The sequence below is a fragment of the Sturnira hondurensis genome, unplaced genomic scaffold (genome assembly GCF_014824575.4).
Source record: "Sturnira hondurensis isolate 20B ecotype Veracruz unplaced genomic scaffold, ASM1482457v3 Scaffold0021143, whole genome shotgun sequence".
In the NCBI taxonomy this organism is placed as follows: Eukaryota; Metazoa; Chordata; class Mammalia; order Chiroptera; family Phyllostomidae; genus Sturnira; species Sturnira hondurensis.
In genome coordinates, this window is record NW_028093774.1 from 8,680,883 (window position 1) to 8,702,706 (window position 21,824).

At 56.7% G+C, this 21,824-nt stretch overlaps 1 protein-coding gene across 6 annotated transcripts in view; it reads left to right on the forward strand.

Annotated features, from left to right (window-relative positions):
- Positions 1 to 15,707, forward strand: part of TTC7B (tetratricopeptide repeat domain 7B) — a 209,687-nt gene extending 193,980 nt beyond the window's left edge. For all 6 annotated transcript variants that reach the window (XM_037031805.1, XM_037031806.1, XM_037031807.1 and 3 more), the window contains one exon: positions 14,773 to 15,707. In XM_037031805.1, the coding sequence (XP_036887700.1) occupies positions 14,773 to 14,994 (222 nt within the window). In that variant the 3' untranslated portion in view covers positions 14,995 to 15,707. The remainder of the gene's footprint in view (positions 1 to 14,772) is intronic.
- The last annotated feature ends 6,117 nt before the right edge of the window (positions 15,708 to 21,824 follow it).

The following is a 21,824-nucleotide window of genomic DNA, read 5'->3' on the forward strand; positions in this document are numbered from 1 at the left end:
AGCACATGGGCTCAACCTGGCAGCCACCAGTGCTGTGCCTTTCACTCTCCCATGGCAGGTGGCTGTGAGAGTCACCTGTGCAGCGTGAGGCTCCCCAGAGGCCGTGCGGGGTGGACATTGGGTCTACCCCGTGGCCGTGCCCTTCCCCATTCTTTGGGAGAAGGAAAAGGCTCACTTCTCAGCAAAGCATTCCAATCGGAGAGCAGGGGGGTGCCCAGGTGGGTCGCAGGAAGGCTGAGACCCAATGTCCTCAGCTCCTGGGGCAGGCAGGGCCCCCACACAGGGCACTACTGGCTGCCACCCTCTGTGGACCCCGGTGATGGGTGCTGCGTCCCTCTTCCTAAGTCCACACTGTGTGAGAGTCACATGAGCCTGACCTCAGGAGCAGTATTCCTAGTGGCTCTGACTTACTCTTCCAGTTTCCTCCATCTCCCTCCAAGTGGCTGCTGCAGCCCCTCAGGGATCCATTTCGGGGCTTCCTGCACGGGCACCTGGCCTGCAGCAGGCTCCCTGCTCCTTTTTAGCGGCGGCCCATTGAACGGCAGGCGGCGGGCACACACACCCGCTCAGCCCCAGCGCCTCTGCTCAGAGGAGAGGCACATCCCTGCGCTCTTTTCCTCAGCGCTGGTGGGCACGTGTGGGGAAATGGCTCTGATCTTGACGTGATTTGCTCCATGTTGCAAGTGGCTCAACTGTATAGGAGAAGAAAGTGCCAGGCTCCACCTCTGTTCCATTTCCGAAGTGGCCACAGGGTTCCCAGTGGCAGCTGCCCTAGCCCTGGGACAAGGTGGCGGCGGACAGCGTGGGAGGGCAGCAGGCCTGGGAAGAAAGTTTGTGACAAAAGCCCAGGAGTGAAAGTCCACGTTTCTAAGCAAACGGCCTGTTTTCCTTTTCCCCCACTAAAACGCAGTGCCATGGGCGTGAGTGGCGAGCGATCGGGTGGAGCAGGGTCCTGTCCCTGGAGCCCCCACCCACCTTCCTGCCTGGATTCCATGCTGTGGAAGTCCCTCTTCCACCCCAGAAGTCCCTCTTGTTATTTGTGGGGAAAATTTTCGAAGGCTTACCAATTCCCATTCTCTCTCCATCACAAAGTATCTTATCATTTCTATCTGTTCCTGTTTAAAATGGAAAAATGGTTGGTGCCAGACCCCAGCAGGGAGGGGGACGGTAACTCGCCAAAATGACTGCATTCCCGGTGGCAGGTAGTGAATCACCCACCTTTGTGTGGTGGGCCTGCCGGTGGCGGGCCACAGGGCAGGCCTGAGTTCTCCCGGCCAGGCCATCTCACCGGAAACCCTGGAGTGTGCTTCTGCTTTCAGTGGCTGGTGATAGATAGTCAGGCCTAACTACTGTCCCTCTCATCCCTCTTTGTCCCATCTGAGGACAGGTTGACACAGAGGCCTGATCAGGGTCTGTCGGGGTCATTTGAAGGGATCCAGCCTTGGACCTCAGGAGGGGGTCGAGGTGTCCAGGACCCTCCTACTCTCGGCTGCTCCCAGGAAGCCCCACAGCTCAGCTCTGTGGAAGTCAAGAGTGAGTGGTTTTTCTGACCGTGGAGAACCTCTGCTGCCCCCACCACCAAGCGTGTCCCTGCCAGCCTTGGAGGAGCTAGGGACGTGCTTGGTCTTCCAGCCTGTGGAAGCCAGGTCCCAGGGCCCCAGGGGACAGCTGAGCCTGCACAGGGCCCCTTTGCTCACAGCCTCCCAGAGGCCCGCACCCCTCCAGCCGGGCTTCTCGGGCCTGGGGTGGAGCGCCTGCTGTCTGCGCACACAGTCTCAGGGCAGCCTCCCCTGGGCCCTGGCTCCCGAGGGGGATTGGCACCAGGCTTTCCACTGCGTGGGCAGCTCGGCCGTGGGGAGTAGCGACTTCCAGGCCACCTCCAACTGTTGTTTCTGCTGGACTTGTTGTTGATGGGGAAGGTGGATAAAAATAAACAAGTCACCTGGGGAGAAATATAAATAATCAACAGGAGGCTCTTCTGTTACCTGTGGAAAGTGTTAGCACCCGCAGAAAACACGGGCTGGGTGTGGCGGGTCGCCCGGCACCAGGGCCAAACTGGGGCTTTCTCTCTGCTGAGAGCTGGGAGCTAATATTCCTGTTTGCACTGAGCCCCTGAGCTAATGCTGACCGCAGTAACAAAGCTTTGCGATTTAAATGGCAGACTGGGGGAGGGGCCCCTGCAGATTCCCCGGGAATGTTGCCAAGAACAGTCTCAGGCTTCAGAGTTAGGAGGACACCCAGCATCCCCACACTTTTCTGGGACCAGAGGCTTCCTCCTGTTTCCCCTTCGCCCCTCGCCAGGCCTCCTGCCCAGCCTGCGCTGCTCGGGGCACCCTGAGGTTCCTTCTCACTGGCGTCCTTTGGTGTGGCCTGGGACTTGCTCGGCCGACGTTTCTGTTGCTTCAGTGAGGTCATGCCCTGTGCAGCACTCAGGAAGAGCTCATGCCGGGTGTGTTTCTGGGTGCGTTCTCCAACCCCCAAATGCCTGGCCTCCGGCCCCGGGCACGGGATATCTCATCAGCCTGTGGGACTGGTGTCCCAGGATGCTGCCTGCAGCAACATGGGAAGCCCAGGCACTGGGAGGTGGATAAAAGTGATTCAACTGCCAGGGCTGGGGCCAAGGACAGGGCAGGCACTGGGGATGGAAAGAGGGATCAGCTCCCCGCACCCCACTCTGTTTTCCAGGGGAAAGCAGGTGCCCCCTTGGTCTGCCAGTGCTGAGGTCAGAGGCGCTCAGGCCCCTCTGTGCTGAGGCGAGGCCATCCTTCTGTTGTTAACGCCGGCGCTCCCTCTCTTCCCCGATTAGCCCCATCTCCATGCCGTTGAGTCTGAGGGAGAGTGAGAGGACTCGGTTCTAGGCAGCTGGGTTGGAGTCGGCCGGGAGATTGCCGAGGGTGCCCCATCTCTGCTTTGGAGTTTGACCAGTTGCCTAAATGGCATCGTCTTCCAGGGGTCTGTCCTCAGAGGAGCACAGCAGGCAGAATGGTGCTGGGGGGCGGCCACCAGGGCGGGGAGCAGGCTGCCCGTCCCACCCTGCCCTGTGCAGCAGCATCCAGGCTGCGGAGGGACTGCTGTTTGTGTTCCCCTCCAGGCCCCCATCAGAGGGTGCTGGGTGGGCGGGCCTTCTTCACACCAGCCCCTCCCCGGTCAGGTCCTCCAGCGGTCACCCAGGTCTGGAGAGCCCACAGTCTGCAGCGGCCACACAGAACTGAGCAGGAGAGTCCCATCCACAGGGCTCCCCAGACCCCTTGGCAGCGCAGCGTGAGCTGTGGGTTCCAGGGACAGCTCGCCAGCGAAGCCCTCTTAGAATCATCTCTGAGGCCCCTAAATGCCCAACTCCCTTTCCAGGGACCCTGGTGTCATGACGTGGAGCAGAGAGCCCTGAGGGGTCCCCAGGACACCTGGGCTCTGAGCCGGGTCCTCACTTCCCAGATGTGGCGGCCAAGGAGCCTGCCCCACCCCATTGGAGTAAAAGCTGGGAGCGCGCCTCCCTGGGAAGAGCCAGACGCGCAGGCCGCACGTCTGCCCACAGGGAGCTCCAGAGGCAGGGACGACAGCTCCCACTGGGGTGGCAGCTCCCCCTCTGTAGCTATGTGGCCATGAGCTTGTCACCTGACTCTGACCTTCAGCCTTCTCATTTGTTTAAAAGGGGGGCTGGGGTGGGAGCATCTCGTTCTCTCTTTCGGAATGTCCTCTTAGCCTCCTTCCAAGGCCTGTCTCTGCTCCAGACCCTGGGCCTCCCCACGTGAAAGGCAGCCCTGCCCAGGTCACAGAGTCCACCTGGGGCAGGAACCACGGCAGACTAACCCCTCCAGGCCCGAGAGGGCAAGGAACCTGGTTGCAGTGACAGCCTGTGCCACTGAGCGCCTGTGCCCAGCTCGGTGCTCGGTACGGTGATGCCAGAATGTGCACAGGTACTCGACAAAAGTACCCGTGGAAGGAAGGAAATAACAGACATACCTGTGGTTGTAGCAGAGTGAAGGGGCCCCCAGTCGGAATCCTGGGACCCGGGCGCTGGCCCCAGCTCACCCTGTGATCTTGGCAGAGTGCCTTCCTGCTCAGGTGCCCCGTTTCCAGCCTGTGAAACAAGAAGGCTGGCCCTTCTAGGAATGGTCCTGTGTCCTCCTCTGCCACCGCTGACCACCCTTCGGGTGCCACTGCAGAGAGGGCACAGGTTCTGGGGCATCGGTCCTGAGAAGCTACCGGCGGGCTGGCTGTGGTCCCTCCCCTAAATGTCCTCCTGATCCCCAGTGATAGTTTTCCAAAAGCCAGCACAGCCTGTGCATATTTCAACCCTGATGCTGAAGCAGCCCGTTTCAAAGAAATTAGGCCAGAGGAGACCTGGGGCCCAGGAGCCTGAGTCCATGAGAGGTGAGCTCGAAGCCAGACTGGCCCCATCCTTGCTGTTGGTGTTTTCTGCCTGGCAGCCCATCGCTCTGCTAATTGCAGAATGAGATCCTCTAGAACATTCCAAACTACCCTGGAAGAAAGCAGCTTTAAAAGATTCTGCAAGTCAGATGCTTTTTTAAAAAAGAAAAGGAAAAGCCGTATTCACATTTTCCTGGGCTTGCTGCCCCTTCATCCAGACCCCAAGTGAGGTCTCCTGCAGACCCTGTTAAGCAGCAGGACTCGGTGAGGTTGGGGAGGAGGTGGGAGCTCGGCACCTGCAGTTTCTCTGGAACCCTGGAGCAAGAGGAGGGGTGAACCAGGTTGTTCTGGAAACTTCTGAGCCCCAAGGGCTGTCAGGTAAAAAAACAAAGGGCCTTTTCTTCACGACCCCAGAAGACTCCGCAAAGTCAAATGGTGGGAATTAGATGAAAGGGCTAATTGGGGCTCCGCATTTTTTAAAAGATTATTTATTTATTTATTTTTAGAAAGGGGAAGGGAGGGAGAAAGTGAGGGAGAGAAACATTGATGTGTGAGAGAAGAGAAACAACTCTAGGCTACCTCTCGCACAGCCCCATCTGGGGACCTGGCCCGCAGTCCAGGCATGTGCCCTGACTGGGAATGTAACTGGCAGTCCACAGAGTGACACCCAACCCATTGAGCCACACCAGTCCTGGTGGGCTCCTCATTTTTAATCAGCTGTTCACTCTGCCCAGGGAAGTGGTGAGCTCCCCGTCACTGGAGGGTACAAGCAAGAGCAGTAAGCTGCCTGTCAGAGACGGCAGCAGGGGCTTATGTGTCACAGAGCAGAGTCCCAAGCCCCCCTCCTAAGCCCAAGGATTTCTGCTTCCAGAGCTAGTGGGCTGCTGGCTGAGAAAAATAAGAGGTTTTTAAAACATCGAGCTTTATTTGCATCTGAGTCAAGTTCAATGCTGGAAAGGTCTGGTCCCCAGAAGGCACATTTCTTCAAATAAAACAGCTGACCTGGAAAGGGGGCCCCGTGAGAGCGCAGCCTCCTGCAGCCATCGGAGGCCCTGAGTGAGCAAAGGTGTGAGTGGGAGGAGGCAGGGGAGGGGCCAGGGGTCTTTCCCCCTCCCTTCTGGAATTCTCAGCACCAGTTCACAGCTTGCCTCCAAGACCAGTCTCTTCGGTGCCCAGGCTCCTGCCCCACCCTGCCCCAGGCTTGCCTACTACCTGACCCTCTGCCCCCGACACTCTGCCTGCTGTGGGTGCTTGGGCTACAGGCCCTGGGGTACCACACCCCCACGTTTGCCTGAGGACCCTGGGGCATTCGGTTTAGTAACTTGGCAGAGGAGTGAGGGAAGGAGCTGCCCCGTGCGTGTGTAGTTCTGACAAGTGAGCAAGGAGAGTGGGAGGCGTGGAGGACAGAGGCTTCAGGGAGGCCAGGAGGTTTCCCTGTAATGTCTCCAGCCCCATCATGGCAGCTGCCTTGGGGGCTGGCTCCACTCACCCCTCTGGAGTCCTTCTCCATCCAGACCAGCCTTGGTCGAAAGGAGCTGCTCCTCGATGTAGCAACTCCAGTGCCTGGCCTGTCGCCAGGAGCCACTCAGTGGCATTTTCCCTCCTCTCCTGCGCCCCCTCACACTCTTTGGTCCAGGTCCCCAGAACAGGACTCCAGCAGCCCTTTGTTGCTCTGAAGGTCAGTGTTCTGTCCCCCTCTCCCCACCCCCCAGGACCAGGGGCAGCTGGATGGGACTTGGCAACCAGCAGGTGCTGGCTGTGGCAGCCACATGTTGCTGGAGAGAGAGCCACAGCATGCGTACCAGGACACCCTACTGTGTGGCGGCTCAGAGGGTAGGCTGTCAGGAATGGCCAGCGGGGCCTTTGGGGAAACCGTGTCAAATTGAGTAAAAAGGCCAAAAGGAAAAGCCCAGCCCCACACCAATCCCTACCTGGATCTTCTGACCTGCTGAGAAGAAAGTGGAGTCATGCTGACTCCCAGGGGACTTTTCTCCAGGACAACCTTGACTCGCTCTTGACTGACCTAGTGGAAGAGGCTGAGCTACAGACGTGCAGGGCTGTGGACACCCTCGGCCTCAACCGGGACACCTCAGCTCTGCCTCCCTTGGAGCTCTAGACCTGGTGAGGCAGGCCCTCCATGGTGGGCGTGGTTGGCCGGGGCACCCACACTCGGCCCCTGGCAAGCCCGTGCAATTTTTAAGTACTCGAAACAAACAGAGTGAGACACAAAGCAGAGTCCAGTGTGGACCAGACCTCCCCCAGAGCTGCTGGCGTCCAGGTGGAGAAACTGGGCACTGCCCCCTCCCATCTGCCTGTGTCTCCAGCTCCTTTTCAAGGCATTGCTGCAAAGCAGGGCGGGGCTCGGGGCTGCCCCTCAGCTGCGCCCACAAACCGCCCTGCTCGAACTGGAACTGCCGGTGCCCCTGGTGCTTGCCGGAGGAGAATGGCGGCCGGGGGAGGCGGGGCTGCCCTGAGCTTCGAGGTCCCATAGCTGCTCCAAGGAAATCCTTTCAAAGCCATGTCTCCTGTGGTCTTCTCAGAGTGGCGCTGGTTTGCAATCTATTAATGTTCTGATTTAAAAGAAGCTGTTTCTGAGAACACCACCTCTGCCAGCCTCCTTCTCTCTGATCCACTGCAGCCTCAGGAAGGAAAATGCAAATACTGGACAGAAGTGGTGGCCGCACTGTGCTGGGTGTTCTTGCGTTTCAGCCAAGGCAGACTGTCAGGCCAGCCGACCAATCTACCGCCTCTGGGAGGGGGCAGGAGCTCATGTGGGGTCCCTGTTCCCTCTTGGGTTCTGGAAGCCACTCTAGAGGGCCTGGTAGTCTTCCAGAAAGCTCTCCATGAGAGCTTATCCAAGCATGCCCATAGACCCTGGCAGGATAAACAGAGAGCGGTTGGGGTTGAGCCCCGAAACTCCGAGCCCTTGCCACATGCCAGCACCTCTCCTCCCGACACCTTCAAGGGCCAGTCTCATTCTGCCCTCCTCAGGGCTCCGTTCTTCTCTGGCCCTGGGTGTCCTCGTGTGTGAGAGCGTGTTGGACCAGAGAGTCAGTAGGTGGGCTCTGGAGTGTGCTGGGGAGCTGAGTCCAACCTGTGGTGTGTGAGCAAAGAGCCCGAAGGGGGGCCGTGGCAACACCGGGGGCTCCTGTGGGAACAGAGCAGTTCTCCCGTGGGGCTGCTGCCTAGCGACTGCCCACCCGCGAGGCGTCAGGCCCAGCGGTGCAGAGAGGACCGCAGCTCGCCCACCCCACCCCTCCAGGTCCTCGCAGCAAAGCCTCGTGGAGGAGCAGAGCTGGAGAGGAGCCGCCTGGGTGGCTGTGGCGCCTACCGCAGCACGGGTGGGAAGCACTTTTTAATCAGTAAAGCATGCGATATGTTGGTTATAGTCCCTTGAGCTCTGAAGATTAACTGGGCCTGGTAGGCCCATGCATTGGTCCTGCAGGTTAATTTGTGGTTTTGAAGGAGCCCCTGGCAGCTCTGCCTGAGACCCCACTGCCATCCCCACAATGGCGTGGTGCCGTAGCTTCTGCCCCAGGGTGGGACAGAAAGGTCCTTAAGTGCTCCAGTCCCTACCTGGGCCAGGTGGGGCCCCACAGCGTCTGAGAGCCAGAAGCCAAGCCCAGAGTAGGGCCGCCTCGGAGAGGGGCCCACGCAGCCAGGGTTTGCAGTAGCAGCCAGGCCCAGCGAGGAAAGCTGGAGGGAGCGGTTCATCTGCATTTTCCTGCGGAATATTTGATTTCCGGACGGCTGTGCTGGGGAATGAGCAGCATCCACAGCTTAAGACCAGAGCTGAGCTGTGTGATTTCTTTTCAGTGGTGGCCTGGCTTTGGGAAGGCGCTTTCTTGCACAGTGTTATCTCCCTGACCCCTAGAGGGACAAGCAGCGGTCTGTGGCATGCCCTTGAGCCCAGAAGGGCTGGCTTGGCACTTGGGCAGAGCACCATGGGGACATCTGAAACCTCCCACCGGGGCTTTTGTCCTACGGCCCCACTGCTAGACTGAGCCAGGGCTCAACGTGTCCCCCAGAGCCGGGCTGCAGCAGGACGCCTGGGGCACGACAGCCTGCATGGGGCTCCGGCACTGCCACCCTCGGTATGTGGCAACGTGCTTGGTCCTTGGGCATCATCGTCACACCCAGAGACAAAGACGTACGTGAGGGAGGGGCTGATTGCCCTCAAACTAGCCAAGTCCATTTTGTCTCATTAGAAATAACGGTTCAATTTAATCTCTCCTTTCCAATTTGATGCAGCACCAAGATCGCAATGTACAAAACACCTGATTATAATAATTACAAGCTAAGCTTGGGAGGTGGCCTTCATGTGTGTCCGAACAAAGGGACTGAGAAGCTGCCTCCTCAGGGACGCCCCCTCCTGGGAGGCCAGCCTCTCCCAGCTCCCGCTGCCTCTCCCACCAAAGCTCCAGAAACACTAGGGTCGGGAGAGGCGGAAGCGCATTCTCTCCAAGGAAGGAGGGCAGGCCTCATGCTAAGAGCACACTTGTTCGAGCTCAGGTCTCAGCTCTGCCACTTGTACCTGCAGGGGTGTCTTAGGCAGGCCTTAGAGGGGAGCGAGGGGGGCTCTTGCCTGCCCCTGGCATAGCCCAGCGCCTGGCATCTCACAATTGCTTGGTCCTCAGGGTTTTCATTGTGCCCTGAGCTTTGAGAGCAAGCCTGCTTCTTGCCTTCTTCTGCATCCTTGACACATGGCTGAGATCTGAGCAGCCAGTTGGTTAGTTTGGGGATTGTGATATGGGGGGAGGGCAGGTTATTGTGGTCATGAAATATGTCATCCGTAGAAACCTCTGTCTCCTGCCAGCCCGGAGGGCTGGGAACGGAGCCGTGTGCCTCTGGGTAGCACTGCTGAAGGGGCCTGTGTCACTTGGGCCCTCGGCTGAACGGGGATGGTCAGGGCTTTGGGCAGATGGGCTAGGACAGATGGCCCTCCAGTGGGGGGCTAGGGCTAGGATGCCTATAGTTGTGGCGGGGCTGGGGGCTGCATCCTGCACATCTCCTTGGGTTGTCAGACCAGCCAGGCTGAACCAAGGAGCTCATGTGGGAGAATGCTGGGTCCAGCTGCTGCTGAGAATAGTTAGTTCAGTGCCAACCTCAGGAGCTGCACCTTTGATCTCTGGAGAGGAGAGGAAGCAGGGCCTGTAGAACTGGAAAGGATGTCAGGGTTCCGGTACCTGACAGCATCTCAAAGCCAGGGAAGGCCTCTCGCACAACAGAGGGCCTTGGGTGGTGAGTCAGTCCTGGCGGCCAGCTCTTCTAGGTCTCGGCTCACCTCTGGCCACCCTGCCAGCACCGCAGGCAGCAGACATGGCCCCGCCGCAGCCTGTTCCAGTTGCTCTTGCTTTGTGATGGGTTTCTGAGCTGCTCTTGGCTCGCTGGGGGTTGGGGAATAGGCTGATTTTTCACTTGCTTGCCGAGCCGGATCTGGCGGCCCTGGCGAGTCTGGCTGCCTCCTTGAGCAGCTCCAGCTTTCAGAATTAGTTCCACTAAGCAGATTGCTTGGGATGCTTCAAGGTCATCTGGAAATGTCAGCCCATTCCCCTATCTGGCATATAAGTTCAGGTACAGGCTGAAAATTTCCAGGCCCACGAGAACCCTAGAACCTAGAGAACCCCAGAGACTCTTAGCTGCCCAACGCTGAGGGTCATGGGTTGGGTTAGCCCTTTGGCTAGTTCTCTGCAAGCCGTTGGGGGAGGCTAGACTCCCCTCCTGCCATATACCCTGTGGTAAGCTGCACCCAGGTCCAGTGGCCTGCCTTTTTCTCAGCGAAACTCCCAGCAAAAGGACTGGAGTCCTTGTCTCCACACCAGCAGGGTGGGGGCAGGTCATGGCAGCTCAGAGGGCTGACGCTGGGGTCTCATGCGGCCAAGGCCCTGCTCCTCCTGGGTTTGCACATCTCCTGGGCCCGCTTGCTGGCTAGCAAGACCCCCCAGTCCTTTGGCATGTGTGGCCACCCCAGGCCACAAGGTTATAGGCAGCCTGTGGGTACCAGAGGGGAGCAAGGAGCCCTCCCGGTCCTGGTGCAAATCTACAGGATGCTCCCAGGAAGCAGACCTGAGCTGCAGAAAAGCTGTGCCCTAGAGCACAGTGACTGCAAAGGGGTGACACAGTCCGTGGTCAGAGAGATGAAAGGGAAGCCACAGCAGGCAGAGGCCCATCTGCTGTGGCTCAGATGTAACTGGGTTAGTACCTGAGGGGCCCCGGGCTTGTCTCTTAAAGCGGCAGGCAGCAGTGAACTGGAGGGGAGACCCAGTGGGGAGAACAGGGACTTTGGCCTCAGGCAGACCTGGGCTGGCCTGCAGCTCCACACTTCTTGGGCCTGTGACCTTGGGCAAGACACCTGGCCTTTCTGAACCTTGTCTCCTTGAATCAAAAGTGGCAGTCATGTGAAATGAGCCAAGAATAAGGGCCCAGCACAGTGCCTGACCTAAATTATAGTCTCTACCTGCAGCCGAGTAACCTAAGAGGCCTCTTTGTGTCTTAACACCTGGCTTGTCCCCCGTCACCCATGTGCCAAACACATGCAGTGTGTTTCTCCCTGTTCTGCAGAAAAAAACTTGGTGTGTGTTCAATACTATAGATGCACTGAGAAAGCCGAGCCTTCTAGGGACAGGGCGGGGCTCCTTTCTCAGTCTTTTCGTGCTGCCCCCACTGCCCCCTCCAACCCTCACTTCCCCGATGGGGCATTGGGACGTTCCGGAGTGGACTGCCACGACTGATCGCCTGCCCTTGGAGAACAGAAGCAGGAACTCCTTGGCCTTCACATCCTGTCGATTGCAGCCTGGGAAGGTGGCCTCCCAATCTTTCCACTTGACCTTCACACTGGAAGCGAGGGTGTCAAGCTCTCAGATTTTCTCAAAAGGACCAGAGTGGGAAAAGCACCCCCGCCATGTGGGCTCCTCCCACGGGCATTTCAGGAGGGCCCCAGGAGGTAGGAGGTGCGGCTCTAGCCCAGCACAGCAGCCAGCTTCGTGCCTGGGGTGGAGGGGAGCACGTAGGCCCTGGGAGCCAGTGCGGACTCACCTGTGGGATGGGAGAGGGGCGCCTAGTGTGTGGGCTGCTCCTCCCCTGCACCAGAGGTGCTCCTTGACTGTGGGCTCTACACCAGGTGCCCGTGTGAAACTGCTGTGGGGGTCCCCAGATGAATCACATGAACTAAGAGTAGGCACTTAGCACAGTGCCTGGTGTGTCATGGCCACCGTGAAAGCATTTGCTACTGTGATCAGTATTAACGGTCATCCTGCAAGAAGCCCCGTTCTCGGTAGACAGTCACTCATCCCCTTGGGGGGTTGGACAGAGGAGAGGGGGCTGTGAGGAGACCCCATGATGCGGATGGGGAAGCTGTTCTGTGCGATGGCCTTGTGTGCAGACTGGTAGAGCTAGGAGGCACCTGCTAGTGGGCCCGGCACTGCTGGCCCTGCCTGGCCTCGGGAAGGCCGCTGAGACCCAGCGACTCACACTGCAGAGCCTGAAGGCTGTGCCGTCTGTGGCGGGAGCAAGGCTGTGTCATCTGTCTGCAGGAGCCAAGGTGAATCCTCTTGGTGAGCACTAACTTCCGGCCACCACTCTAGCTCTGAAGCTTCAGGAAGGGGGTCACCCCCTGGCTGGTCACAGCCACCCTCTCAGAGCCCTCTGCTCTGGAAGAACCAACCCAGGGCCTGGTCCCTGCCCCCTCCCCAGATGGGGGAACTGCTGATGTTTTCTTTCAGTCTTCCTCTCGGAGAGGGGAGAGCTGACCTTGAAGTCTGCATGCCCTGGTCAGGGGAAGGCAGCCTCTGTCTGCCCAAGGCCGCCTCTACCTGCTTGCTCCCGGAGGCTCCCCGAGTGGCCTGCCCCACCCGGAGCTGGGTGTGTGGAGGAAGCCCCTCTCCCCGCCGCCAACAGCGTCACACACACGGCCTCCTTGCCCATGCCCCGCCTTCCTCCCATTGCTCATCTCCCAGGCCAGAGCTCTTCAGAGTGCACCCCACCTGGTCCCTCGGCACCCGTGGGGCCTGCTGCCGGTGGCTGCTGCCATGGCCGGCCCCTGGCAGGCACGTGTGTGCCCCGGCACGGGCTGGCTTTACTCTGAGAGCCGACCCACTGGCCCTTGACCTTGGCAAAGTACAGGCATGAGGACATTGGGGATGACTCATCCATGCCATCTGAGCCACAAAAAGGAAGTACAAGGTGTTTACTGGGAGATTCAGGGTGAGATTTACCACATTCCCAGGTGAAAAGACCAAACACTTACAGATGTTAGGCTTCTCTTGGAGAAGGCTCCTGTCTCCTGTAGTGATTCACCACGTGACGAAGGCGGAGTCTCACAAGAGTGAAGGGGAGGGTTGCCGTGGTTGGCCGTGGATAATACGCACCCATGTGTTTGGCCCATACTTTCAGGAAAAAAACTTTCCTTTTAATTTTTAATTCAGTTTTTTTATTATGTATATTTAGATACTTGTATTTTTTGTATTATAAAGGAATTGTAGCATTTATTTTTTAACATAATTATGGTACAAGAAATTTTATGTAACAAATAATTACAAAACTAGAGTTACACTTCTAACACACAAGCATAAACAAAAGAATCAAAAACATTTATATAGGTATGGAATTAGTACTACCCACGTACAGTGAGCATCCTTATTTTCCCCTCAAAAATTTGGGCAAAAAAGTGCACATTATACATGGTGAGATACAATAGCAAGTTTTATGTCCAGCAAAGTAGAAGAAATGCCCTGAGATCTCTGTCTGCCAAGGTGAAGAAGACCATTCCACAGAGAAAGGTCACAATGAATGGAATCGATCCTGAGTCAGTTCTTTGAAAGGTAACGTTCTGGACTCTGAAGATAGATTAGATAGACAGATAGCCAAAGATCAATGAATTCAATTTAAAAAGCTAAAAATGTGTGTTCAAAGGAAAAAAATCTCAAATAAAAACAGACTAGACAATGATGATAGATGAATACCCATCTTCTAAAAGGCTTATAAACAAAGTCACAGAAGCAGTTGACATCAATTGTTATTGAAGAAACGTGGGGTTCAATAAGGAGGGACATTCTGCACTTGCAAAATCAGCCAAAATAAAGAATAATGTTAGTGGAGGGGGGGGCCACCGACCACTGAAACTGTTGATGGCCCAAAAAGTGACGTGACCCTTAGAGGGTACAAATTATTTGGAGAACCCTCAGAAAAGTCACATTCCCTGATCCAATAATGCCAATTTGAGGAAATTGGCCCTAAAAGAAGAAGCTCTAAGTTGTTGTCAAGCTGGTCCCGCTGGGCCTCATCCAGGGCCTCTGTGAGAGCCCGGAGTGGGCTCTCGGCCCCTCCCGTTGTCCCGCCCTCCCCCAGCGGTTTCTTTTTGTCTGTTTATACCCAGAATGTATGAGTGTTCTCAGTAAGGTGCCATTTAACCAAAGATTTCCAGAGCTAAAGATTTGAAATTACTAATCTAACAGTGAAGAAGGCCTGACTGGTGTGGCTCAGTGGGTTGGGCCTCATTCTGCAAAGTGAAAGGTTCGATTCCCAGTCAGCACACATGCGGGGGTTGCGGCTGGTTCCCCACCCCCAAGTTGGCCCATGTGTAAGAGGCAACCGATCAGTGTTTCCCTCACGACTCAGTGTTTCTCTCCCTCTCTTTCTCTGTCCCTCGCTCTAAGAATAAATAATTTTTTTAAAGTGAAGAGGCACTATCTGGAAAGATGTCCGTCTCTAGGAATTTATAATAGCTGAGAGACTGAATACAGCCTAAACATCACCCCCATAAAGGAGAGACTGAGTCGAGGGTGTGCCGAGTGCACGGACAAGCACAAACGCATTGTTTTGGGAGTGTGCAACTCGGAAACGTGGTTACGATAAAACATCTGGGGACAGACACATACCCTGTGCTTGAAACTGAAAAGCGACAGCTGTGCCTGGCTGAGCCTGGGGTGGGCAGGGGTCATCGAGACTAGGGACTTTGTTAGAATAGGGGACTGGGAGCTGGTTTTGCATAGTTCTGTTCTCATTGTTATGATAACGGTGCCACAAATGGCATTTCTTTAGGTTAAGGGAAAAAAAAGAGGAGGCCCTTCTTTGCAGGCAGGTGCTCGCTGGTGCACACAGCCAGCTCACTGACTGTGCCGTTCCGACCAGCTCACTCCTGGGCGTTCAGTGTGCAGATGAACTGTGTGAAGTTGCCATATTTATCATTCAAAACTGGCTGACTGTCAGCAACTTCATCTGGGCCAAGTGACTATTCTGACTCTTGCCCCTGAGTGCAGGAAGAACTTGAACTTCCTATGCGCCCAGCCTGAAGGAGCTCCATGCTACCTCCAAGGCACTTGTCGACACTCAGGAACAGACAGGAGCCCAGAGCTATAGACCCTTTCTGACTGTCTGTCTGTCTGTCTGTCTGTCTGACACCCACAGGCCCTGATCCTACATCAGCTGGGCCGCTACAGTTTAGCGGAGAAGATTCTTCGTGATGCAGTGCAGGTGAACTCCACGGCCCACGAGGTCTGGAACGGGCTGGGCGAGGTCCTGCAAGCTCAGGGCAACGACACAGCAGCCACCGAGTGCTTCCTGACGGCCTTGGAGCTGGAGGCCAGCAGCCCCGCTGTGCCCTTCACCATCATCCCCCGAGTGCTCTGAGCCCATGGTGCCGCAAGGGGACGGGTCCGCCACACCGAGGCCCCGGGAGAATGCGCGCCAGGCCACCGTGGACGAACCAAACAAGCCCCCTGTCACCGAGCCCCGACCCCCGCGTTTCTGTTGTTCCCGCCAGCCCAGCGATCATTTCTGAATCTACTGACATCGTTCAAAATGGATTACGTGCCATATTCTGTTAGTCGACATCTGAGTTTTGAGTAACATGATGATTATGGAATTAATCAGCAAATGTAGAAGAATATATTCCAAGTTAAAATTCAGTGGCAGAACAGATTATTTTTATCCGAGCTATAAAGGAAGCGGTTCCCTCCCCACCACCACGCCTGCCCCACCCGTGGCCCGGAAACCAAATGTGAATCCCATTCTCCCACCTCAGTGCTAGTCCAAGCCAGGACACCAGCTGACAGTTTCTTGGTTTTGTTGTCGATAATTGTACCATGTGATCAATTACCGTCCTCACTTAGAACAAAGCCTGAGTCCAAGAATATTTATATTTTACCAATATATGCCTGTTACAAGAGAAGGAAATATGAGTTATTTAAGTTTAACTTTTTTATGTGAATTCAGAGTTTATTTATCAATGGAAATATGTACAAAGAAGCTTCAAATGGAATATTTACCGACATTCCTTATACATGACAGACACTTGGCTAAATGGGAAGATGATGTTAATAATAAAACGATTTTTAAATGGACCGGTGGCCAGTATTGTTAGTGAAAGCGCCCAGACCCGACAGAGCTTGAGGCTCCGTTCCCGGGGCAGGGAGCCGTCTGCTCCGGGGGCCACTCTGGGTGGGTCAGCCCTTGCGCCCCGCAGGAGGCTCCACCCTCATTCTAGCATGGGAAGTCGCCTCTTTCAACTCGCCCCCGTTATCTGGGACTGAAGCATGTGACTCAGGCCTGGCCAGTCCATATCTGGCATTCACTGGCCTTCCCCCCACCCCACCCCCGGCCTTAGTCCCAGCCCAGTGGCCCTTTCCCAGCTCCCCGCAGCATAGCCAGTACTGGCCGGATGAACAGAAGGCTCAGCTGAAGGCCACCCCATGCCCACCATCCCCCTCTTCCATACCTCCCTGCCCCCCAAGCACCCCCAGGGCATCCTCGCGGCACTCAGCTGTTTCCGCGTGTCCACCGGACCCCCCCTGGGTCTTCTCTCACAGCCTGCAGGGTGGCCGTTGTCCAATGCAGGGGCACCAACCACGCTGGAGCGTTGGGATCAGTGCTCTCAGGCCTTGAGCAAGGTGGCCTCTTGGTGGCCACTTGGTGGCCAGGCAGCTCTTGCCACTCCCCATGCCTCTTCCTCAGCCCCCACCCCATCTCTAGTTCCTCTCTCTGCCCCTGTGTCTGAAAGCAGCGCACACATGGGCAAAAGCCCCTGAGACCTTGCTCAGGGCCTGTCTCAGGAAGTCAGCGGTGGGCAGGCCACACTGAGCCGGGGGGACCCCATGTGACCCCCACTACCCCCACACAGAAGCAGACAGGCTGGTCCTCACGGGGCTGACCCTCAGAGCTCCCGCTCCTGCTGCCAGCCTTCCTCTCCTCCCACTCTCACGGTCACTTCATTTCCTGCTGCCCCACCCACGCTCAGCCAGATGGGACCAGGAAAAGGACATCCTGTGAATATCTCAGGCAAAGATCTCCTCCGGAAGGCCTTTGGGGGCCAGGCCAAGGACCCCCGTCCTCAAGGCAATACCCTGAGGGGCCCTTTCCCAGTCTGCACCTACCCAGGGGCAACCCTCACCGAGACGCTGTCCCCCGCTGGGCCTCAGGCCTGCCTTCTGGGCTGAGACATGAGCCAGCAAGCAGCTGAACGAGTTGAGAGTTTCCAGGAGGGAAACACCACCCCACAGGGCCACCACGTGTGGCCTCAGAGCCAGGCTTCGAGAGGACCACTCCCGAAGGCTCAGACCCTGAGCAGGGATGGGCGGGTGCAGGGTGCCTTCTGCAGGTCTGTTTGGAGCCAGGAGCTCCAGATCTCAATCCAGCTGCCCAGAGCCACCACATCCCTCCCTGCCTCCCCCATATTCTGCTGGGTGACCCCTGACCCTCTGAGGACAATAGGGTTTCCTGGTGACCAGTGTGTTATGGGTCACTCCAATCTGGCTGGAAGCCCAGCTCTGCCTGGTCACGTCACCTCCAGTGAAAAAGGGCTTCCACCTCCTCTCTCACAGTGGAGGTGACACATCCCCTCACAGCGCTGTTGGGGATCTGTCAGGCCCAGGGGTTCCCCGCAAGGACCTGCCAGGGGAGAGCGGCCCAGGGACCCACCAAGAAGCTCCAGAGCCAGGCAGGAGGGGGCGTGCTGGCTCTCTTCTCCCTCCTCCCACACGCAACTATTTGCAGCAGAGCTCATTCGAAGCCACTTGGAGACTCCCACTGCACTTCATTCATTCGCTCCTCTCCACGTGGGGGAATCAGCGAGGGGACTGGGCTTGGGTCCTGCCCTGCCCACCGTGCCAGCCAGGCAGGGGTACAGCTTATAACCTTCCTCACCTTTGCCTTCTGGGCCTCGGAGGATTGTCCTCAGGTCCTGGGTGCAGCCGTGAGGAAGGAGCTGGGACCCAGCCCTGCCCACGTGCACCGCGGGCAGCTCACGTCTGCAGCTGGGCTTCCGCTGCAGAGCCCGCTGGCTGGAACTTGAATCTGGGCCTGGACACCCACTCTCCGCAGGACTTTGGGGGGCTCACTCGTTCTGTGCCTCAGTTCCCTCATTTGTGAAATGGGCAAACCAACGTGGCTGCGAAGATTCAGAGCATGTGAAAGACAAACAGGGCCTGGCAGCACGTGCTTAGCCGGGGGCGGGAGGGGGGGAGCGGGGGGGAGGGGCCTCTCTGGGCATTACCTGATTCCCAGTGTGTTTATGATTACTTTCAGCTAGAGCCAAGCCTTGCCCTCCCACGCAGCACCTGGGAAGGTGCAGCTGCCAGGAAGGCGGACCCTCCCCACAAGCTCCCTGGAGGCTTCCTGGGCACCCAGCCTGGTATGAAACCCAGCGGTAACTAGGCCTTGCTGCTTCTGTTAGTGCCCACGTATCAAGTACCTCCTGCGGCCAGACACAGGGCCCCTGGCCTTGGGGAGACAGACAGCAGACAGAAGTGTAAATAAATAATTACCAGATGGACTGAGCTTCTGGAGCAAGTTTTAAGTGGTGGGGCAGGGAGGGGGAGGTTGGGAGGGGGCTCTGCTAATTCAGAAAAGCATTCTCTAAGCTGAAAATATTAACCAACTTTACAACCTCTTGAGGTTGGGTTTTTTTTTTTAAATATGGTTGTTCAAAGGCAACCAAGTCAGTTTTTACAAATATTTTTGTTTAGCCAATAGTGGCCTTAAAAACAATAAAATTAAATAAGAAAAGTTAAATAGCCCCTATGTGGAAATAAAGCTAGTTGACCCACAACTCTGCCTTTAAAAAACAAATAACGAGCAGCTGTCTCTCACCTTCTGTGATTATAAAACACGTGCCCACTGTCTTCGTTTCCTGTGGCTGCCGTAACTGCCACGAGCTTAGTGGCTTCGCATAACGTGCGTTCACTAGCGTTCTGCAAGTCAGAATCCTGACAGGGCCTCACGGGGCAAAGATCAAGGTGTCAGGCCTCCTTCCGGCAGGGCGGGTGGAGAGGAGAATCTGTCCCTGGCCTTTCCCAGCTTCCAGGGGCTGTCCTGAGTTCCCAGTTCATGGCCCCTTCTCCCTCTTCAAAGGTAGTAGCGAGTCACTCTGATCTCTGAGTGTCCCTGTCCCATGTCCCTGTCCCTGTCCCTGTCCCTATCCCCTGTCCTTCTCCGACCCTTACTTTTGCCTCCCTCTTTCACATGTAAAGACCTGTGACCAGGGCCCAGCTGGTCGGTTTGAATGGCCAGACGCTGTCTGCTGGCTCCGGGTAGAGGCCAATCAGCGGCAGCAGTGGGGGCCGTGCTGTGGGCTCCTCCCCCACAGCTCGCCTAGCCAGCTGGTGCCCCAGCGAGGTGTGCCGCAGACAGATGGTACCTTTAGCAGGTGCGCCTTCGAGGCTGGGTGTGCTCCCAGCTCGCTGGCATCTTGGGCACCGAAAGGTCCTCTCGAGCTGGCACAACAGGATTTTGATGGCAGGATTCAGGGTTCAGCTTCCCTTCTGGACGGATCAGGCAACCTAGTCCTCAACAAGGCATCCGGACCCAGAACTAGCTGAGTCTTTGGGCTACTCCTGCGGGGGCAGAAGCTGCTGAGTCGGTTCACAGAGGGGCCTGGACAATACCACTGGCCAATTCACACTAACTGTGGGTTAGTCCACATGTTAACAGCCTAACTCCAAAACAGCCATTTCTCACATGCACCCTTATTTTGTAGGTGGGAAAACTGAGACTCGGGGTGATGAGACATAACCTGTGTTCGTTGTACCCACGATCCATTCCATCATCTGATTCCACGGCCCCTCCGCCGCCACCCTGCAGGAACTGGGACAAAAACCATGCACGTTTTTAATGTCCTTGATATGTATCAATATATGGCTCTTCCACTTGACATTCACGCCTGTGGCGTGTGACCGTGCCTGCTCACTATGGGGCCCTAGTTCCTAAGTGGCCACTTGAAGGGTCATTTGCAGCCAGCTGAAGCCCCAAATGCAGCTGCCCCAGCCTTCCTGCTGCGTGGCCAGCCTGGGGGCTGGGGAGGGTGTCCGGTGCTCACAGCAGGGGAGAGTGGGGTTGTCTGCCCTTTGGCATCACGCATTCTCGCCTGCCTGGGTTGTGCAGGTAAGTGGGAGGTGGCCGGTGTCCTGCATGGCTGTCTACGCCGTCCATAAAAGACACCTTATCCCTTACAGAGGTCCTTATCGTTCCGTCAACATGCCTCACCTACCAATAAACGTGGAGGGAGTGCTGACTCTGGGCCAGGACGTCCTTCCAGGTCTCCGCCCTGGACCAGGGCGCCAAAGCCACTTGCCCTCTGGTCGAAAGTGTGATCCCAAGTGAGTCACCTCCTCTAGATTCCTCGTCTGTAGCAAGGGTAAGAATGGGTTTGGCTAAATGGTCCCCGATCCTCTGTAATTTTAAGGATTGCCAAATTCAGGGAGTATTGGGCCCTCCCCCAGATGCACAGCAGTAGGAGTTGGGGGTTAAGCGAACTGTCAGCGGGAGGTGCCTGGCCTAGGAGATGCTCCGGTAAAAGTGAGGCTGGGGAGCTTCGACACTTGAGTGTGGGCTGGACTCAGCGACTCGCCTCCGGTGAGTAGAGTTAGGAAAGGGGGGACGTCACAGCATCATAGCAGAGGACACTGGCAGACGCCACCCTAACCAGTGGCCAAGGGCAGCACCAGGAGCCGGTCCTATGGAGGGCATGGACCTGCAAGGCTGGGATGAGGAGGTTCTTCGTCTCTGTGGTCTTCTTCCCCAAAGCCTGCAGTCCAGCTCCCATCATGAGAAAACAGCAGAAAGACCAAACTGGAGGGAGTTTCTACAAAACACCTGCCCAAGGCTCCTGGAAACCATCAAAGGTGTGTAAAACAAGGAAGGTCTGAGACACGGACACCAGCCGAGGGGCCAGTGGAGGCAGGACAACCAAGCGTGGTGGGGTGCAGTTCCCGAGACGGCGAGTGCCCCGAGACAGGAAAGGGATGCGAGCATTGTAAAGCCGGTCAGCGGAGTAAATAAAGCCTAGAGCTTAGTAATGATGCGCCAGCTGGTTCCTTGGCTGTGGCCTTGGCTGTGGCCGTGGAACAGGTGGCCAGGGACGACCAAGGGTTAATATACCAGGGAAACTGAGTGAGAGGTGAAGGTCTGTATGCTCTTTAAACGTTCCAGTAAATCCAAACTTACTCCAAAGTGAAGAGTTTATTTGTTAAGACCGTGAAGTCTGGGCGAAGGAGCAGGTGAGGGGACGTTCACCATCATCAGTCGGGAGAGAAACGCAAAGGAAAACTGGCCCCTGGGGCGGCTGTGGCCAAAGAGGCTGACAATGGCAGGTGCTGCTCAGGACATGGGGAAACGGTTCCTTTTCCTGGGCGTGCTTGTTTGGGTTTTCTTTTTTTTTTTCTTTCTTTTTAGCTTCTTTATTGTCCTGTTACAGTTGTCCCCCACTGCTCCATGTGTTCCCCGTTACTGTCCCCTGCCCTGCCCAACCCCCACCTCCCACATTCAGTCCTCTCCTCCACCTCCACTGTCCTTGTCCCTGGGTCCCTCACACCTGAGAAACGACTCCTTGTGTATTGCTGGTGGGAATGCACCATGGTGTGGCCACGTCGGAAAAGTCGGGCCGTTTCTTAGAAAGTGGAACGTGCAGTCACCCAGCAGCCCCTCTCCTAGGTGCTGACCCCACAGCAAAGGGCCCCGCTGTCCACACAAAGGCTGGTGCGGGGCAGCTCAGAGCTGCCTGTTCCTGACGGCCAAGAACTGGAAACAGCCCCCGTCCGTCCACCAGCTGGTGATGGACGGGGAGCCGAGTGGCGGTGTGCTCACGTGTGGGACACCGTGCCATAAAAAGGAACAAGCTATTGCTCTGCACAACGACATGGGTGGATTTCAAAATTAGGATGATGAGTTAAAGAAGCCAGTCAAAAAAGAGAGAGAGAGAGAAGATACCGTAGGATTCCATTTACAGAAAACTCTGGAAAATGCCAACTAATCTGCAGTGACAGAAAGCAGACTCCTGGCTGCCAAGGGCGGGTGGTGGGGGGGAGGCGGGAGACTAAGGAGGGTGGAGGTGGAGGTGGGCAGGGGGGAGGCTGCGAACGGAGCGAGGAACCAGCTGGGGAGGATGGGTGTGCTCACTCAGAATTGTGGGGGTGGCTTCATGGATGTCTGCGTATGTCCAAACACGTCCAGTTGTACGCTTTAAATAT